The sequence below is a fragment of the Rhipicephalus microplus genome, chromosome X, assembly GCF_043290135.1.
Source record: "Rhipicephalus microplus isolate Deutch F79 chromosome X, USDA_Rmic, whole genome shotgun sequence".
Lineage (NCBI taxonomy): Eukaryota > Metazoa > Arthropoda > Arachnida > Ixodida > Ixodidae > Rhipicephalus > Rhipicephalus microplus.
In genome coordinates this window covers 472,156,427-472,177,210 of record NC_134710.1, presented here as the reverse complement: position 1 = coordinate 472,177,210, position 20,784 = coordinate 472,156,427, and the positions used below count along the sequence as shown (strand labels likewise).

The window sequence follows — 20,784 nt, the reverse complement described above, 5'->3', positions numbered from 1 at the left end:
GCAAATACGAAACGGCCCGACCCCATGCACGCAATTTTCAAGCGGTGACGACAGGATTTGCTACAGCCATGGGGGTCACGAAGGGCTATTTGTCACCATCGTGTTGCAGGTTTCTGGTGAACAAAAAAAAAATCACTTTGCCCAGGAAAGATCGTGACTAGTTCCACAACATGGTAGCACCCCTGATTCTCGCTTCGATTGCAATTTGCTTTTCGTGCTTGTTATCCGCGGTTACTTCAAGGAATGCAAGATGTAGGCTACCTTTTCTACAGCAACTTCTCAGGTGGACAAAAAGACGACGGCCATATTTTGTCGTTAATCTTGTCATTGACGATTTGTTTTGATGCTTCGGTGATAGCTTGCTGTAATGTTGGTTACTTGCAACAATATCAACGATGGGGTTGACACGAAGCTGACGCGAGGTGCGAGATTGACGCGAAGTTGGTAAAGTGTGTTATAGCGCACGCTTCTGGGCGCCCCTCGAGATCACAGCAGATACCACTTTTGCAATTCAACGATAGTGAGAAAATATAGCCGCGAAACACTTTGATGGTGTGTGCGGGCGGCCCGGGGACAGCAAAGATGAGTGAAGTGGAACAAAGAAGCTGTTTTCAAACAGTGAACGCGTATGTGAATTGTGAAAGGCTAAGCGACCTATTTTTTTCTTTTGCTTTACCACATTTTTTGCTCATCCCGAAAAAGTTTTCATAAAATTTGCCCCGCATGTTAAACACACCCCCAACTTTGATGAAATTTTTCGAGAAAAAAAGCGTTCATTACAAGAGTAAATACAGTATATTGTGCAGGTTAGCTGGGTGATGACAACTGGCATATTTTTCTTTATAATATGTGATTATACTGCTCAAATTCGTTCCGAAATTATTCTGTCAAGTCACTTGCATTTGTTTTGAATTTGCTTTGATCCTAAAATTTGCTATTCACACAAGCCTAGAATTTAGGTACTCAATAAAAAGCAAACAGGGTATTGGCCACAGCGACAGCTTCACTGGCAGAGTGCTCGATGCATTATCTGAGAGTTGCGGATTTGGTCTCTGCCGGCGCTTCATGCCCTTGAAGTTATTTCACTTGACGCAGTCATTGCTAGAGTTAAATTAAAAACTACAAAAACCCTATATGCTCACGTAATTTGCAAACCCCTAATATTTAGCCAGCTTTACTAAAAAATATTTACTCGCATATTTTGCGCTTCCCAATATGCCCGAGCCAGCTCACCGGCGCACCCTCGAAGAGACTTCAAACAGGTGCGCCCCTCACCAAGCAGACAAGCGCAGTCATGCCTAAAACGGACTGCGAGTGCGAAGTCCCTTCTTCCAAGGACTGGCCCCAAACTACGGTCCCTAGAGTACCGCACCCAAACACTCGAACCTGTTGACGGGTTGGCGAAACTGCTCAAGCATTTGCCTCCCTCTACGACCCCATCTCTTTCATCATCAGAACACTGGCTCGCGTCACGGCACAGACAATTTTCTGCATCGGAGGCTTGTGCGGGCTGGTTGCGTGAACTGTTTCCATGTTCCTCTGCGTTCGCACTGCAACATACACTTGGTTGATTTCGAAAGTTTATGTTTCACCATTTGTCTATTGCGCTTTTACTCTTCCCTTGTGATGGGCTACAACAATTAGATATAGAGCGAAATTCAAGCTCACTGTTAAAAGATTTGCTGAAAGAAATGGGAACTGTGCTGTGGCCAAGCACCGCAGTGTGATGGTTTTCAATGTGTGACAATCCCTATGGAGAGAGCAGAAAAGTGTGCGCTTGCGAATACAAATTTCGCCATTGAAGACGATTATATGTGAAAGCTTATGTTCTACGGTACCTGTGGGACCTTGTTTCTCCCGGTATTTTCTAATGCCTTCCCAGGCTTCTTCATGTGTTGTCTACCAAAATAAAAGGGCACCTTACTCCTTTCCCCTTCATCCTTTCACTCCACCAGCCAAGTGTGCCTGATTTGAAACATCTCCGCACTGCTTTTATTGTGTATAGATTACACTTTTTTTGCCTAATTTGTATGCCACAAAGACACTTACGAGGCAGAAATTAGAAAGGCCCACACAATGTGCACCTTGCACTCCGTTTCACACCTCATGTGCAACGCTGTGGAGGCTAGCAAGACTTGCTGCAGCAGCTGTGTTTGCACCAACATGGGTGCAACAGCTCAAGTACAATTTGGAAAGATTTTTAGAGAAACAAAATGTTACTTTTGGAGCACTAAAGTCCAAATTTGGAGCTGGTAATGGATAAAAAACATGCATTTTTTATCATGAAACACCAAATGTCGAGCGGTATAAAAGAGAAGGCTTACATAAAAAAAAATATGATAAGCCATTCAACATCACCTAAATTGTGCAGTGTGAACATGAGCAGTGCTATTTCAATAAAAATAGTATTTGAACTGCCCCACTGAGCAAACAAAACATGCACACAGTAGATTGGACCAGCGCGCGCGTTTTCGTCGCGACACCTGTCGAACAAAATGCATTAAAAGGGCCCTGAAACACTTTTTTAAGTAACCATAGAATGAATTCACTAGAAGAGCTTATTGCCTCATGAATTCAATGCCGCAAAAATTTTAGGAATCCGTCCGATGCCAGTGGAGTTGCGAAGGTTTGTTGCATGCTGCAATGGCATCATCTCTTCTCTTGTCCCGACGAAAGCGCTGGAAGCTAAGCAGGGAGCCGTGGCAGAGCAAAGAAACTACTGTGCCTCGTGAACTTGAGCACTTTTTTTTTCTTTGATCATGCAACTTTTTCAGTGTGATCGCGCGCGCACGCATGTACAAGTAGCGGCCTCCTGTGGCTATCTCGGTAACTTCATTTTCCGGTCACAGATGCACAGACGATTTTTCCCTCACAATCAACGGGACCGACGCTGACGGCGGGTTTTCTGGGACACGAGCTCTTTAACCCTATCGCCTTAACAACTAACTCCATATTAGAATTTGCTGTGCCTGACACATAATTTGACAGACTCTGAGAATTTAAATATGGATTTGCCAAGCTCACGATCTTTAAACTTGGGAGATTTGTAAAACTGAGGAGTAGGGAAGGCAAAAAAAACCTGGCGCACAATTTAGTAGTTTTTTTTGGGGGGGGGGGGGGGGATGTCGTACACTGCTCTATATGATTGCCAGAACCTTATTTAAAAGTCTGTAATATACTGGTACTCGGAATCACTCGGCATACAAAAGGATGAGTAATTGAACAAAATGTGCTGTCCCGTGACTAGCGCTTACAGCCCCTTCCAAATCTGAACACACTTTTCCACAGGACACTGATGTACGCAGCAAAGGTGGCTTAAGAAGCATTTTCTGCACGGGTTAGAACCATAGCCAAGAAATTTTCTAACCGCTATACTTCCCCCCCCCCCCCCCCACCATATACACTTTTCACCTTTTTTTTCTTTCACCATGGGGTTAAGGTGCGCTTCAGCTCGAATGCAAGGCGTGTTCGCCCAGGTGTTTTATTTATTTTTTCTATTTATATACCAGAAAAACAATATGGAGGGACACCTGGGCAAAAAGCTGTCACAGCAGCTTGACGAAGACCCAGGGTCCTTTACATGGCAATAGCACATATATGACACATATCACCGAGTGTTTTTTACACAGCATTCGCAGCCAAAGCATTATACATACAGATCAGCATACATCACACGTACACATAAGATGTAACAATGACACTTCGTACAAGAATGCAGGGCAACAACTTATTATAAAGATAAAAAGTAGTTGTGCAGATGTTTTTTTATTTAATGTGGTTGTGTGTCTGTACCCGTTGAGTATGGTTGAAATATTATGAGTTAGTGATTGCAAGCTGTAGTTGTTTCGGGACCAAGGTACCTTCCATACTTCAGGGTTTCATGCGTGTTTCGTGTTGTTGTGCAGTTCTAGCTTAGCGAGTGATGTAAAGTAATTTTTTAACATTTTTGAATAAGAAATACATTTTTTCTAATAATCTATATTCATATAGCCTGTCAATGCAGTGTATTTTGTATTCGAGAAATATACCATGTGTGGCTGAAAGTCGATCAACGTTTTCAATATAGCCGACAATTTTCTTTTGAATTGTTACAAGTTTTTGCATGTTGCCTTTTGAAGTCGTTGCCTAGACAAAGAACAGTAGCACATATGATAGGAATAGACCATAATAAATTTGGAGCTTTGCCCCCGAAGGCAAGAATGTGCGGCAGCGTGCCATAGCTTCAGTAACCGCTGATAGTTTACCGTAAAGATAATTGCTGTGAAGCAACAACGGCGCGTGCCCATGGGCCCAGCGATGGTACCGGACATCTATTGCCAGGACCTGTGACTGGGACGCCGCAATTGCAAGACAAAAATTATGTGCCACTGCTAAGATAATCAACATTGCCGCTGACAATGCCGGCGTTCGCAGCACGTCAAGCTTGCTTGCACGAGAAAAATGCAGCTTACATTTTCAGCTTTAGTTCCTAACAAGCTATAGGGCCACATTTTTAGGCTATAAAATTTATATTTCCAGCCAACAACAAGCCAGAGATTCTCTGTAGGACTGCACTGGCTGGCTCCTCAGGACCTTAATAGAGTTCCTTGTCTGCCTGTCTGTCCCGCGAAGCATGCGTAGGTGGCTACAGCAACGCAATTCTAGCAACGCATTTCTGTCTTGAAGTCCCGCTGTCCCGCCGATAGGTATCCGCTGCAGACAGTGGATCGATTGGCGCGCAGTGTTACTTTATCTGGTCGATCGCATATCACCAGCTTAGGGCGGATGCCTAGATTATTCTAAGCACTATAGTTAGAGTCTGCAGGCTCTGACAGATGGCCCAAACTGCAGGTGGCTGACATGGCCTGCATTTAATGCCGAAATTCAAGCACCTGAGAAAATTTTGAGGCTGGCTGGGCATTTTCGCCCAACCACCAATGAGCAGTTTAATATTTTTGCCACACATAATGCGACTTCTCTTTTTTTTTTTCTGCATATTAAATGAAAATGCTTTGTGCCTTAGAAATAAATAAACATCATCAACATGTTAAAACTGTCACCTTTTTCATTTACAAAAACAGAAGGTTCCCTCTTTACAGAAGGTCTCCTTTTTTGGCAGCTGTCAGCTGAGATGACTCGCATGCTTAGTTTACACAAGCATCTAAAACAATAAAACCTGGGAGTGAAACAAACAGAGCTATACAGTTTGCCGACTGAACTTCGTGCAAAGCTTCGATAAGCATAGCACCTGATACAGTGTAGATCACTTACAACATGGCTGCTTATAGTGCAGGACTGGTTACAATTCAGTCTTTTTAAACTCCCATTTACACTCCCTTGGAGCACCATGTATATACGTACTGCTTATTGTGCAGTCCCCCAAGATTTAAGACCGGTTATAATGTGGTTGCCGGAAAATTGTTGTGACAAACGCAGTAGCAAATGTGTGTCTGAAAGCAGGCGCCCTGGGTGAGCTGCTAGAGAGCGAGCGACAAGGTCGTTACGAACGTGCGGACGCGGAATATACGAAAGGGGGGTAGAGCGAGATAAAAAAAGAAGAAAAAAAGACCGGGCCCTGCTGCGTACGCTTACCGAGTAAAGGCTTATTCACACCGAAGGCGGTGCCAAGCGGGCTTTTTGAAGCGGCGAGGTGGCAAGAGCGTGAACCTGTTCAGACCGAATTGCCTCCTTCGACTGGCTGCGCGGCAGAAGAGGCGGGCTTCGTGCGCTTTTGCGCACGTGTCCCTGTCGCGTAGCAATGCTTTTTTGAAAGGCAAGCCACCGTGCCTCCACCACGTGACGTTCCGATTAGCTGAGACAATGCGGTGGGCAGCAAAAAACTGGTTGGAGAGCGATCGGCCTTGCCACCTGGTTTCCTTTCCGCTTTTACCACCTAGAGAGGAGGTTTTCCCCGCTTTCCGCGTTGCCACCTCACCGCTTTGGCCTTCAGTGTGAACAAGCCTTAAGGGAGGAGGGTGGTTGCCCAGGAAGCCTTTACACCAGCACCTACGCGGCGTACTAGCGTGTTAGCTCGGCTCCGGCCACGTGTTGCAGGCTGCGTGCAAATCGACATTACACGTGCGATCCCTTCCTTATCAACTGTGCTTAAAAGTTTCCTGTCGGAAAAAGCGGCGTCGTTATCAAGCTTGCGACAGATATCGTGTTAGCTACCTTGTCCGTAAATTTCAAAGCATTTACGGCTTCATCACAAGAGCTTTCGCCTTTGCTGCCAGTGCGCGGTGTTACATAAGCTTGGCGGGTTTTCGACGTCGATCTCCTGGCCGCGAACAAAAACTTTGTATCACACATGCTGTTCATGGTTCAGTACTTAAGTGCAATCTTTTCGACGCTCGATCTTCCTGTCTTGGACCGACTTTCCAGAGCAGCAAAAGGAATGGCAGGCTAGGCTTTATCAGTGTTGGTTGCCTTTGGTAGCGGTCGCATGCTATGCAAGTCGCGGTTTGGTACAGCGGGAATCAGCAAAACTTTGCGGTGGCTGCACTTGAAGGGAAAGATAAGATATATACAGTAAAACCTCGCTAATTCAAGGTCACTGGGGCCATCAGAAAACTTTAAACTAACCGAACATACAAAAAGTGAGAAAGTGGAATTATTTGAAGTAACCAGGCCTGGTTGTTCGCTGTGCCGGCTATTTTGCGGCTCCATGAGTTATGTTTGCCAGCAATACCTGGTCCTAATTTTTCTGCAAACACGGGGGAACAGTGAGCCTCACTGCTGTCACCCCCCCCCCCCCCCCCCAAAAAAAGAGAGGAGCTGTCGTGATCAACTAAAATGCGCGCCTGAAGGAAACAAAACATCTTCACTGCAACACAGTAGTGTCCCACAAGAAGCATATCACCTGCTCCTCGCTGCGTCAGCACGTCATTATAAGACTATTCGCCCATTCTTTCTGGTAAAATAAAGAATTTGATAATGGCCAATGTGACGGAATTCACGATGTGTTATGGCTGGAAAACTTGATCATAGAAGCTTTTGAACTTAGTTTTCGAAGTAGGCATTGCAGGCAAGAACTCCGCCAGCAGTGCAAATGCGCGAATTGCTGGAGCAAACGACAATCCAAGCTTTGCATACATCGCGAGTTCCGCCAAACTGTCCTTTAATAATTTCTTTATATTCCCAGATAGAATCTGTAAATCATGATGCGCTGGCGTTGCGAGAAGCATGCAATATGCTTTCCCCATGTCACCACTGTGTTGCAGCGAAGCATGTCTTTTCTGCAGGCGCACGTTTCAGTTGACTATGAAACCGCTTTGAAAACGAGACTAACGTCGATCTGTCCGTGTTCGTTAAGAGAGAAAACAGCCTCAGGCTACAAAAAAGTCATCACGCATTTTGTTGGCACAAACAAGGACAGTCTCTTCTGGTGGAAAGTGAAGTTCTCAAGTAGGGGCTCCATATTCCTGCCACTGAATTGAAGGCCAGCATCGGTTCAAGAGCAGGTTTCTAAATACCTACATGCAAAGTTTCTGCCATGATTACTCCCGCAGCTTTATTTTTCTCCCGAATAATGAACCCTCCTTCCAAATTGGCATCAACTTTTCTGAAACAAAGGTGGGTTCATTACACAAGCAAACACTGTAGTTTCTGTGTAATGGGCATAATCGAGGCAGTCTGACAATAGTTGGTGATTGGTGATTATCTGTGATTTTGCTTTCTTTTGTTACGACTCCCCACCTCCCCCTTTCACGTTCATTTCGTTGGCCCCACAATTCTTCGGTATATATATATTTTTTAATATTCGGAAATTTTAATGGCTGTAAATCCTACGCATCGCATGTTTCAATTTTCTGACAGGTGAGGCTGCATGCTCAACACGTTTCGCCCAACTTCAACACTTGAAAAAGGTTGCGTTATTTATAGTGTGGTACCGCTTATGGTGCGGATATTCGCAACTTACATAATAAGCGGTCTATACTGCATATAAAATGATATAATATTTCACAATGGTTAACTTGTCAAAACTAAGGGTCAGGCATCTCGCAGTTGAACGACACAACAGGTCCTTTGCACCCTGGCCGTCCCACACACAGACCACAATGAGCACACTAATTTCACCAGCCACGCACTGATCGCTCGCCCTATACTGGTTGAAGGAGAATGCAGCAGGAGTGGTGCGAGCATAAAAAGAGATTGCACAGCCTCTGAGACTAAAGGATACACAGCAACCGATCCCCAGAAGGCAAACAGCAGCAGGTGCAGCAGGTACGGCAGGATGGGAAAGAATAGTGCTGAGGGCATGAGGGCCACCGCTCTGAAAGAAAGGTGAACACACGTTAGCACTACACATTAGCCCTTCGGTAATGACTGGCATTGTATATGAGGGACTTCACAGTTGATGCTGATCAGCAACATAAATGGGACTGCTATGAGAGTATATCTAGCAGCTAGACCAGCTGCCAACCTTGCTCGATAGATATGTGGGGTATAAGGTCCCAAAACCACCATATGATTATGAAAGACGCCATAGTGGAGGGCTCCGGAAATTTTGACCACCTGGGGTTCTTTAACGTGCACCTAAATGTGAGCACACGTTGCCTACAGCATTTTCGCCTCCGTCGAAAATGCAGCCGCCGCAGCTGGGATTTGATCCCGTGACCTGCGCGTCAGCAGCCGAGTACCTTAGCCACTAACCACTGTGGCGGGGCAGCTGCCAACCTTATGACAACCCATGAATAGGAATAGACTAATGCCAAGGAATTATGTCTCTCTGCCATGAAACCATACCTAAAAAGTTCAAGGATTCTCAATCCGGGAGATTTCCGCGAGGGGGGTTGCATTGATTTATCCCCGCCTCTTTTTTTTTTTTCACCAAAAGAAAAAACGGGGGCGTGAAATCAGTCCTGCGGTCTTATAATGGCTTGGAGTGGCCAAACACACGAGGGTAGCATTTCCCAACTACAGCAGAAGTTGCGAGTCTCAAAGGCGATGCGCAAATATCCGCATCTCCCGCAACTTCCCATCATCAAAACAATTAGCAAAATCTATTTCTGTCAAAATAACTCGCATATGTCTTCCTGGGACACACGTGAACAGACGGCAGGGCACAGCCGGCTGCCGGGAAAGCACGTGTCGAAACTTCGGTCGAGACCAACTGAAAACTGAATGCCCAAGTATAACCAAAGTACGCATATTGACAGGAACAACATACATTACTTGATTCTTTGGCCAGGAATGCCAATATACTTCTAGCCTTTTTTATGTGCTTATTGGCTTTAAATCTACGACTGCGTTAGCCGTGTGCTCTCTGCTAGTAGTCACTATCGATGATGGCATTATCGCAGCCACAATTTCGCACGTGGCGGTTGCGGAAAATGGTAGTTCTGTTTTCAATCCACTTGCACTGGCTTCGCATGTGCTTTCAAAACCAAGTCGATTTTTGCTATCTATGATTGCATCTGCTGCGGTTTTATCCTCAGCGTTTTTGAAAGCAATGTCACTTCGATTGGTCTAGCCTTGGACATGTGTGCACTTTTGAACTCTGCCAGTTACGTCACCACCATACAAGATTGTGTCAAGAGTGACAGCAATTTCGTCCACAGTGGTTGTGGCAAACGACAACCATAGTTCTGACAGTGCGTGCACTGGCCACGTAGATCCTTGCGAAGCTGCGAGCAAGCTGAGCTCGGCCTTCATTTGACGATTTTGGTACAAAAGTTCATACAACCCACCACAATGAGGAAAATTGTTCCGAACATCCGAATTTTGGCCTAATGAGCATAGTAGTAAATTTCACAAATTTGCATCTGCTGGTTTCGCATCATTGAGATTCTACGATACCTTAGGATGAACGCCTCCTAAATTCATTTGGAATAAAATGCGATAGGTTGACAGAAAGCCTGGATCAGTTTATTGTCAATGTGGCTAGATCCTGCAGAGAAATTTTGATTTCCGGGAGATTTTAATGGCAACAGTGTAGTCTCTCTTGTGAGCGAGTGCTCGGGCCGTTACTCCCCTTGCTTAAGCATAGGTGAGTATGAACGGACATTTATTCATTCCGCACACGTGCTCACATCTGCTTGCACTTTCAATATTTAGCCCCAATTCGTCCCAATATTCGCTGAAACCCATCTGAAATTATCGCCATGTATGCAGCCAAGTCTGGATATGTATGGAACTGTACGTAACTGCGCAAATCAATAATAGTTCTGGGAACTCTAGGCTCTGGCTTTGCTGTTGAAACCAACGGCGTTTGTTGACACATTGAAGGACCTATTGGGTGGGGTGTGTTTTCAGGGACAAATACACTGGTTTCTCAAATCAGTCTGGTGGCTGCATCATATATCATGGGGTGTGCTAGTTATCAAATAAGTTAAAATGTAAACAAGACAGGGTGTGGTAACAACACTTTCCCAGGCTGCTCAACAAGTGTGCAGTGCCGGCACAAATGAAATTTTAACTAAACTGGGTCAAACAGTACTACCAATTTCCATATTTATGGACAGTTCTATATATATATGTTTTTTATATCTATTATAAATTAGGGTTTAGAGTACTAAGAATGGAAAAAGGAGCCTTAATTTCTGTTTCATTAAAAAAAATATGGAACAGCTAAAACTATCCCATGAGAAAATATGCTGCAAGAACTAAGTATTCAAACAGGCTCAACATTAACAGAAGAATGATCTTTAATGGCATAATAACACAACTAAAGGTAAGAGTAGTTTAGTACGAATACATTGTTGGGCACTTACTATAACTAAGTGCAGAATTTTTAATGCCCACACAACAGTTGGTGAGTGGCAGCAAAAAAACAGCACACATCATCCCATGAAAAAAAAAAAAAAAGATGCATTAGGATTTGTGTGATGGGTGCACAGTGTGATCGATATGAAATAATCAAAAGCCCCACATAAACACCAGCACTAAATATTGTTATCTATACATTTTTCATGTGAGAAAATTCCACCAAATTTTTTTGCATGCATAACTTATTTGGACATCATAACAAGATGGGCACATGTTTGCCTAATTTATAACTGCATGCCAGAAGTTAAAGTGCCTATATCATGGTATGATTATGAATAAACTAAACTTCTGTGAATATTCAAATGCTCCGAATATACTAAAGTATTCACATGCATTTCAATGCAAATTTAAATTATTATAGTTTTGAAGAAGTCGAAATGAATGAACAAATGCGTATTAGTCCGCATGTGGCCCCCTCTAAAAGGAGGTTTCACTGCAGTAGAATGTACTTTGCTGTGAAAACACTTAAAGGGGTATGGTAGGGTAACTGGTATATGTCAGTTTAAACATATTATTTTAGAAGTGACTCCAAGTATTCCCATAAAGCTTCACATCCTCAAAAAGAATTCCACTGGGTATCTATCATGTGATACCTTTTTTTTTATGTGCACGTTGCCTATCCTTTCTATGGCCCACTCCTAAATTCCAATGTGGGTTCCCTTATTCGATGTACCTTTTCTGAGCAACCACCGAAAGGAATACAATATATTCAGCCATATTATTGTAGATACACGTAGGTTATATCCGAACTGAAGAAATAGGACACAATTTAGGGAGTTACTGTAAAAAAATAAAACAGCTTCATTCACAACGCTACTGACGGTGCATATTGCTGTGCGATTTCTTTTACAGCTTCACCTTTCAGGAAATCAGCAATTTTTAGTTAGTTCACATTGTTTCGAACTTGTTGAGGCTCATGCACGTAGAGTTTCATTAAAATCTATTCTGTACCTTTTGAGGAAAGGTACACTGAAGCTCACAAATTTATAAAAAAAAGACACAATTTGAGAAAAACAAACTTTTATGTGCAGTGCACTTTTTTTTAGTGCAGTAGACTTTTTGCTGTCAAAACTGCGAATTCAACTTTATGAGGAGTTTACCCTACAACACCTCCTTAACCAGGGAAATACTCTCTTCTGTGAAGCCCCCCTCCCCTTTAAACTTAAATGAACATATTACCCTACCACCGATTCCTTTTCTAAGTTTTTCAGTTTAAATGCTCGTTGTACCAGATTATATGCTCCAAGTATCGTAAGTTTTAAAACAAAATGTATTTTGCAGGTTATCTCTTGCATTCTACCAAATGCCAAATCCTGCTAATTCCACTTCCTTTGAAAAAAAAAAAAAAAAAGACATTTGCAGATGCATTGTTTCAGTTTTTTTTTTTATAAGTATGCTCATTTAACTTTACAGTGAAACCTCGGTATAACCAACTTCAGGGGGCTGCGGCAGTTCATTCATTATTTAGAAAGGTCGTTATAGTGAAAGCCCAAAAATTGACCATAAATACTTATTTTCCACCGACCAAAATGACTTACCTTTAAGACAGTGGGTCCTCAAACTCGTTTTTCACAAGAAGTTCACAAGAAGAAACAAATGCAGAAGTGAACACAAAAAAATGCACGTTCACTTAAAGTCTGCGATTTTTATTCATTTTTTTTCGCGTGCTGTACAAACTTTGCAGCGCGAAGGCCTCCAGCTCATCCACATTCGGTGGTGCAATCCACTTTCTCGCCTAGTGAAAACTTCCGCTTTTTCGTCACAAGCAGAGATGAACTCATTAGGTTGTTTAAGAATAGCGCACCGCAAGCCCTTGCTGTGCGGTCGCTGCCACTGCGCATGCGTCGTAAGGAGAGTCGCCGGTCGCGTTCACAGCCTGCGAGCAGAAAGTCCGAAATAGCGGTAGCAAGGGTGCCTGCAAGCGCTGCTTTCGAGGCTACGGTGTCGCTGCGATTGTGCGTTGCAGTTTGCAGGAGGGCAAACGCTATTTGCAGTGTTCATAGACTGTTGCACTGCCTAGCGGAATTCAGGAGCGTCCTCTCAAGAATGATCAGTAGGCAGACGCTCCAAATAATCTCCTGTTCGGTGGTGCTAGCCGCAGTGTTAATGCATTAGCAAGAAACAAACACAAACCACTTTGTATGTTTCGTGAATCAGTGAATATACCAGACCATACGTGGCACAATAAATCTGATTCGTTCTTGCGAGACGCGAAGTTTTTGTGAAAATACGTGGCTACTCATGCTTTCGATTATAGCCCGCAGAGTACACATATCAGCTTCGCGAGATTTTATGCAGCCACTTTGGATAGTTAAAGGTTAACGTCTGACCACTTCAGTTAAAACTCTACTTGTTCTTCGTGCGTATAGCATTCTTCAGTGCTTTTGTAGTGCATGAATCCCATAACATTCATTGTATGCGGAAAGTAGCGCAGGCTTGTGATTTGCATTTAAAAACCTTGGCCTATGCTGCTCCACTTGTTTTTACGTTCGTTGACAGATGGCAGCACACTGCAAGCGATTCCTTTCTTGCTGGGTATCGGAGCGAAATGATCTCTGCACCATCAGATAAACGTGGCAAGCGATGCCATGCGAGTGTTGTGCGTGGTGAATGACGCGTTGTTGGTGCTATCGAAGTCGTTTGGTGGAGAGAATTCTTCGAATTACTTTCAGCGGTGATGTTCAAAGAAACCGTCTTGACGTCGAGGATTGTTCACTGGACGTAGATGGTTGTCAATGCACTGAGAGTGACAGTGGTGAAGAACGATCGGCTGCTAGCTCACGAGCAGAGAGTTGCACTTCACGTCCTGTCGTGCATTAATATCTTTGACGCTCGTAAGTCACTTTGATATTATTTATTGTATAATATCCTTCAGCGAGCTCACAATAAAAGCATACCTTTTTCTTGTGCATTGAATAAATCCCAATTACCGTAATTACTCGAATCTAACGCGCACCTTTTTTCCGGTTAAGCGAGTTCATAAATCGCATGCGCGTTAGAATCGAGTACGAACAAAAAAATTACGGTCAATCTATTGCCATCGCAAATCCAAAATGGCCGCCCCCTACGTGCGTCGGCATGGTGCGTCGGCTATTTCTGCCTATGTGTTTACCATGTGCGGCACTTCGTACGTGTGCTGAGGAGTTCGTCAACTTGTAGTGCATTAGCATCGACAGCATGGAAGGGCCGACTCCGAAAACTCGAGTGCACCACGATGCCGCTTTTAAAAGAAAAGTCATCGCGTGTGCAGAAACGGACGGAAATCGGGCCGCATCGCGGTCCTTCTCGAAACGTGCGTGTGGGACCGGCGGAAACAAAAGCAGAAGATTGTCGACAGCAAAGCTTCACGCAAAGGCTTTAGTGAACCCCAGCAAGGTCGGTTTCCGCAAATTGAAGAGCTGCTCCGCGAGTATGTGCTTGAGGAGCGAGCGGCACAGCGGCCCATGACGACAGAACTGCTCCAAATGCGGGCTATGCAATTAGTCTTAGAAAAAAGTCTAATGCGGAGCCTGTTTAAAGCGAGCAGGTGCTGGCTAATTAACTATATGAAGAGGAAAGGCTCTTCTCTCTGAAGGGGAACATGCATATGCGAAAACTTTTGCGGAGAAGTACGATGAAAAGCTTCACAGTTTTCAGAGGTTCGTCCTGAACTTGCGGCGCAACAACGGCTACCTGCTTGGGCAAATCTGGAATGCCGATCAGACGCCTCTTTACTTTGACATGCCTGGCCACAACTGTCGCCGCAACTGTCGACATGCCACAACTGTCGAGAAGAAGGGGGCGAAGCAAGTTCGCGTGCTGACATCGGTCCACGGTAAAACTACAGTGACGGCAATGCTCTGTTACACGTCAGATGGGCACAAGCTTCGCCCGTACCTCATATTTAAATGGAAGACAATCCCGAAAGGAATTGTTTTTTCGAGTGGTGTGATCGTGCGGGCCAGCAAAAAAAAATGGGTGCGCGTTGCAATCGATGTCTTACGTTTTTTTTTTTTTTTTTTTTTTTTTTTTCGCGGTGGAAATCGGGTGCGCGTTACAATCGAGGGCGCGGTAGAATCGAGTAAATACGGGACAGTGAACATTACAAAGCACCGCATGCCGCCAACACACTCGAGTTCGACCAGCGAAGCCATAGTTAGAGCAATGGAATACCGTAATTACTCGAATCTAACGCGCACCTTTTTTCCGGTTAAGCGAGTTCATAGATCGCATGCGCGTTAGAATCGAGTACGAACAAAAAATATACGGTCAATCTATTGCCGTCGGCAAATCCAAAATGGCCGCCCCCTACGTGCGTCGGCATGGCGCGTCGGTCATTTCTGCCTATGTGTTTCCCATGTGCGGCACTTCGTACGTGTGCTGAGGAGTTCGTCATCTAGTAGTGCATTAGCATCGACGGTGTGGAAGGGCCGACTCCAAAAACTCGAGTGCACCACAATGCCGCTTTTAAAAGAAAAGTCATCGCGTGTGCAGAAACGGACGGAAATCGGGCCGCATCGCGGTCGTTCGGAGTTCCCGAAACGTGCGTGCGGGACTGGCGTAAACAAAAGAAGAAGATTGTCGACAGCAAAGATTCACGCAAAGGCTTCAGCGGACCACAGCAGGGTCGGTTTCCGCAGAAAAAGAGCTGCTCCGCGAGTATGTGCTTGAGCAGGGAGCGGCACAGCGGCCCGTGACGAGAAAACTGCTCCAAGTGGGGGCTATGCAATTAGTCTTAGAAAAAGGTCTAATGCGGAGCCAGTTTAAAGCGAGCAGGTGCTGGCTAACTAACTTTATGAAGAGGAAAGGCTTTACCCCCCCGAAGGGGAACATGCATATGCGAAAAGTTTTACGGAGGAGTACGATGAAAAGCTTCACAGTTTTCAGAGGTTCGTCCTAAACTTGCGGCGCAACAACGGCTACCTGCTTGGGCAAATCGAGAATGCCGATCAGACGCCTCCTTACTTCGACATGCCTGGCACCACAACCGTCGAGAAGAAGGGGGCGAAGCAAGTTCGCGTGCTGACATCGGTCTACGGTAAAACTACAGTGACGGCAATGCTCTGTTACACGTCAGATGGGAACAAGCTTCGCCCGTCCCTCATATTTAAATGGAAGACGCTCCAAAAAGGAGTCGTTTTTTCGAGTGGTGTGATCGCGCGGGCCAGCGAGAAAAATGGGTGCGCGTTGCAATCGATGTTTTACTTTTTTTTTTTTGCGGTGGAAATCGGGTGCGCGTTACAATCGAGGGCGCGGTAGAATCGAGTAAATACGGTATGCAGTTACGACTATAGTCTACGCTAACTTCTCTGGCACTTAACCGGTGCCGTCTGAACGACATTGTCATTCAACGAATTTTCGCAATTTTGAAGTTGCGAAAAGCGTACGTGTGTTGATATCCTTGTTTCAATCATGCTGATGGAACCTGCAACATCCGAGCACAGGGAACAGCGCACTGTTAGTCTGATGATGGTTGTGATGCACTACTTAATGGGAAGTTAAATGCTTCTTTTCTGTAGAAAAAGCAGCCACATGATGCTTACAGCACAAGTAATGATGACAGCGTGATATGTTTGCAAATCATCGCTACGTTAAACATTCGTTCCTGTGCAGCCGCGGCGGCGCACTACTCGCTATATGCCTACTACTGTGGCAAATCCGCCAGACAAGCTCGGCACTACGATTTCGGGGTGCCATTAAGTTCATACATGAATTCTAGTTCGCGCAGTTTTTTGTACCATGCACAGGATTACGTAAAGCATCGTTGATACACGATCGATCAGCTGACACCACCACCTTTTGCACTGTGGCAAGAAATGAGGTAGCGAACATTCAGCAGTTTCCATCAGTTGAGGAAGTACCGTAATTACTCGAATCTAACGCGCACTTTTTTTCCAGTTAAGCGAGTTCATAAATCGCATGCGCGTTAGAATCGAGTACGAAAAAAAAAATGAATAGGGTCATTGTATTGCCATCGGCATTCCAAAATGACCGCCCCCTACGTGCATCGGCATGGCACGTCGGCCATTTCTGCCTATGAGTTTCCCATGTGCGGCACTTCGTACGTGTGCTGAGGAGTTCGTCATCTTGGTGTGCATTAGCATCGACGGCATGAAAGGGCCGACTTCAAAAACTCGACGAGTGCACCACGATGCCGCTTTTAAAAGAAAAGTCATCGCGTGTGCCGAAACGGACGTAAATCGGGCTGCATCGCGGTCATTCGGAGTTCCCGAAACGTGCGTGCGGGACTGGCGGAAACAAGAGCAGAATATTGTCGACAGCAAAGATTCGCGCAAAGGCTTCAGCGGACCACAGCAGGGTCGGTTTCCGCAAATTGAAGAGCTGCTCGGCGAGTATGTGATTGAGCAGTGAGCGGCACAGCGGCCCGTGGCGACAGAACTGCTCCAAGTGCAGGCTATGCAGTTAGACTTAGAAAAAGGGCTAATGCGGAGCCAGTTTAAAGCGAGCAGGTGCTGGCTAACTAACTTTATGAAGAGAAAAGGCTTTATGAAAAAGAAAAGGCTGAAGGCGAACGGTCATATGCCAAAAGTTGCCGGAGGAGTACAAAGAAAAGCTTCAGTTCTCAGAGGTTCGTCCTAAACTTGCGGCACAACAACGGCTCCTTGCTTGGGCAAATCGGGAATGCCGATCAGACGCCTCTTTACTTCGACATACCTGGCACCACAACCATCGAGAAGAAGGGGGCGAAGCAAGTTCGCATGCTGACATCAGGCCACGGTAAAACTAGAGTGACGGCAATGCTCCGCTGCACGTCAGATAGGCACAAGCTTCCCCCGTACCTCATATTTAAATGGAAGAGGCTCCCGAAAAGAGTCTTTTTCCCGAGTGGTGTAATCGTGTGGGCCAACGAGAAAAATGGGTGCGCGTTGCAATCGATGTCTTACCTTTTTTTTTTTCATCGTGGAAACCGGGTGCGCGTTACAGTCGAGGGCGCGGTAGAATCGAGTAAATACGGTACTTTAGTTCGATATACATTCATTTGACGATTACGAGTTCATCGAGTGAAAGCAGCACAGGGAGTACGTCCATGCGTCCTATCTTATGCGAGTTCACGAGTTTATCATCCTTTCACAGCCATCTTGGATTGCACGGCACACCACCTATAGGCTGTGGGCATTGCGCATTCTAAAACTCGTGTGGCGTCCGCTATGCTGGCGATGCCCGCAGCGCCGGCAAACGTTATTCTAAAGCTTTCTATTGTAGTAACACCGCAGCGTGAAAGCAGACTTGCTTTGTGGACGCGATAAGTAATCACTGAAAGGAGATGAACACGACTGACAAGGCCTCCTGGAGCACATGTAGAAGTGACAAAGATAAAAAAATCCGAAGCGTATGGCTGTCATCGCCTCTTTCGAAGAAAAGAAAGAGCTAAAACAGAAAATTCCTCGCATTTCGTTTTCTGCTCCCTCGCTGTCGCAGGTTTTCACACTCATGCTTGCTGCTCTGCAACTCCTACTTTGCCGCCGACCTTGCCCTCCCGTGTTGCCCTATACTATTTACGAGTAACACTTCAAATCAAGTTACTATGCTGTACCGGCATTAATTCAGTTGCAAACAATTGAGCAACAGAAATATAGAAGTTTGAAACCCACTTGAAGTCGAGACTAAATAATGACCCTGACATAGCATTACAACTTACTTGCTGGCTTCCTTGATTAGAGCAATGGCAATCACGATACGCTTTCGCAAGAAGATGAGCAGAAGCAGGAGAATAATCAGGATCCCAACCGATACAATGCCTGCAAGGAAAGAAAAGTTCCTTATTTTTCACGCAAGCAGCTTTCCACATGACGAAAATGGTTCATTCATTCTCAGCCAATCAGTGGAGACACAGTCTTCCAACAAAAATAAATGAATAAAATTACGACAGTGCGCATTAGTCACACAGGGCAATAACCAGTGTAAAATAGATGCGTGGCTGCAACACAAGAAGAGTTAATTAGACTCAATGAATGTAGTGCAGTAGTCAAGCCTTGTTGTAAAACATTCATAGAGATGCGAAAAATAGCTTTTTGATGCAGACATGCCACCAGTCCCAACATTTCGGCCTCAGCAGTTGACTGCATCAGCTTCAGTCGCCTCTCACATTATGGTTCCCCCTTTCGAGTGTGCCATGAAAGCCCTGAGTGTACATTGTGGGCAGCGTCCCCAATGAGCAGTTAATGTTGCCGGAAGAATTTTGAATAAGGAGAGGCCTCACTCTAGGTTTGCTATACTCTCATAATAATGCACAGAGTTTCTGCACACCTTTATTTCACCAGAGCAGTCCCAGTGCGACACTACTGGCATTCTTGTTTGGTCTTTTGACTGTGGAAGTCGATGAGTGAGGGCCTGACATTGCTTTTCTAGATGCCTTACACAAAAGCTCAGAAACTGCTTTGAGAGCCGATAGCACACTGCTTACTCTTGTTACCAAAATATCCCCTCTCGCGCTGGACTTGCTCAACAGACAAAACTTTGTGTGTTCAGATATTGTATACATTTCTTCTATATCTGCTGCATCTTCATGTTCCGTAGATTTTTTTTACACATACAACTGTAATACTTGCAAGTCATGCTGTTTTTTGTAAGACTATTATATTAGCTACCGCAGCAGTGCCCAGGTTGTCCTGTACTTAAGTACATTTTTGATCGTTTTGTAGTTTGAGTATGTCTTCATGCTGCAATTTGGAATGATAATTCCAAATAATGCTGGAATTTGGAATTGTCAGGTAGTTGTGATAACAAAGAATGCAACAGTAACATTGGTAATGATTGAACATTCTACTGGGCTGACTTTTGCCCACCAAGGAAAAAAAAACTCAGTACAAAGATACTGGTCAGCACAGTGGTCTACAATCAGTAAGTTGATCTGTGGATTAAACTTGTGTTAGCTATTAGTGTACAAGAAACAGCATATTTCACTCCAATTATTGGTGGCCCCATATAATTGGAAAATGGTCCATTGTGTATTCTTCTTCCAAAATTCCACAGACATGCTCTTGTCCTGTGCAGTGCCGGGTGGACACAGCCTTGTTCTTCTCAGCCATAGTGTGTGGATGCGCGGCACACAGTTAATTGCTACCATAACGGGCTTCGATGACTAAGCAAATATTGCATAAACTTGTGTGAGCCGCACTTCTTTTATTTATGTTCAAGAGGGAAAAAGTAACATTATGTCATCACACAATGATCACAATCGCGTAACAATTGCAGCCCTGACCTCTGTCAACAAATTCATGCCCTTATGCTGATGCCACTCAAAAGTTGGTGCAACTAACTATTGATATTGTATTGCTGTAGTGAAGCTAAGTTTGAGCGTGAAGAAAAGAGACAACTGCATTTTCCTTCTCCACCATTGCCTCTTTTTTTTGAGCTACGTTATAGCAATATTAATGCAACAACTTGCCCAATTTGCAGTACTTGTCACCAATGAGTTTTCCAGGTTCTCATGAGCAAAAGCACAGCCTCCAAGATTTGTACTTGAAGTTGGACGATGTGTGTATGACGTATTTTAGTGATTATCAGCAAAAGTAAGGCCTTCAAGATCTGTTGTTTCTTGCCATTATCATCATCATCATCATAGACCCTCCCGCACTTCGGTGCTCTGATCCGCATGGTACTGTCTTTGTTTCTTGCGAAGTCGAGACAAAGTCCGCATTTCACGACAATTGCTTTCAAAGATACTCCTACAAGCCATTTGTCTGTCTACAGACCCAGGCAGTCCCGCAATGTGCCAACCATGCTGATATACCATGCCGGGAGCATTATCAGTTGGAGATACCGACATATTAAACAATTATCTCACAAAAGTGTCACCAAAAATGATCACCTGTCAGGCACTCTGGCGCCTGACTAGTGGTTGTTGCCCATGTCTGCAAAGATTGTAGCGTGGTTACGTTTGGCACAATAAAAAGGGCAAATGAAACTATTATGTGAATAACTTTTTTTTTTAATTATTTAGACTGAAAGGGAGGTGCACTTCGTATTCATAGGCGGCTGTTACTTGAGATTACACTGTATTCGCTTTCATGTCTAAAGCTTTGTGAACTTGGCACA

The 20,784-nt window shown here is 44.6% G+C and overlaps 1 protein-coding gene across 10 annotated transcripts in view; it reads right to left on the bottom strand.

Annotated features, from left to right (window-relative positions):
- Positions 1-20,784, bottom strand: part of Ctl2 (Choline transporter-like 2) — a 380,476-nt gene that overhangs the window by 118,574 nt on the left and 241,118 nt on the right. For all 10 annotated transcript variants that reach the window (XM_075881408.1, XM_075881410.1, XM_075881415.1 and 7 more), the window contains 2 exons: positions 18,386-18,485; positions 8,159-8,251 (listed from right to left, as the gene is read on the bottom strand). In XM_075881408.1, the coding sequence (XP_075737523.1) occupies positions 8,159-8,251; positions 18,386-18,485 (193 nt within the window). The remainder of the gene's footprint in view (positions 1-8,158; positions 8,252-18,385; positions 18,486-20,784) is intronic.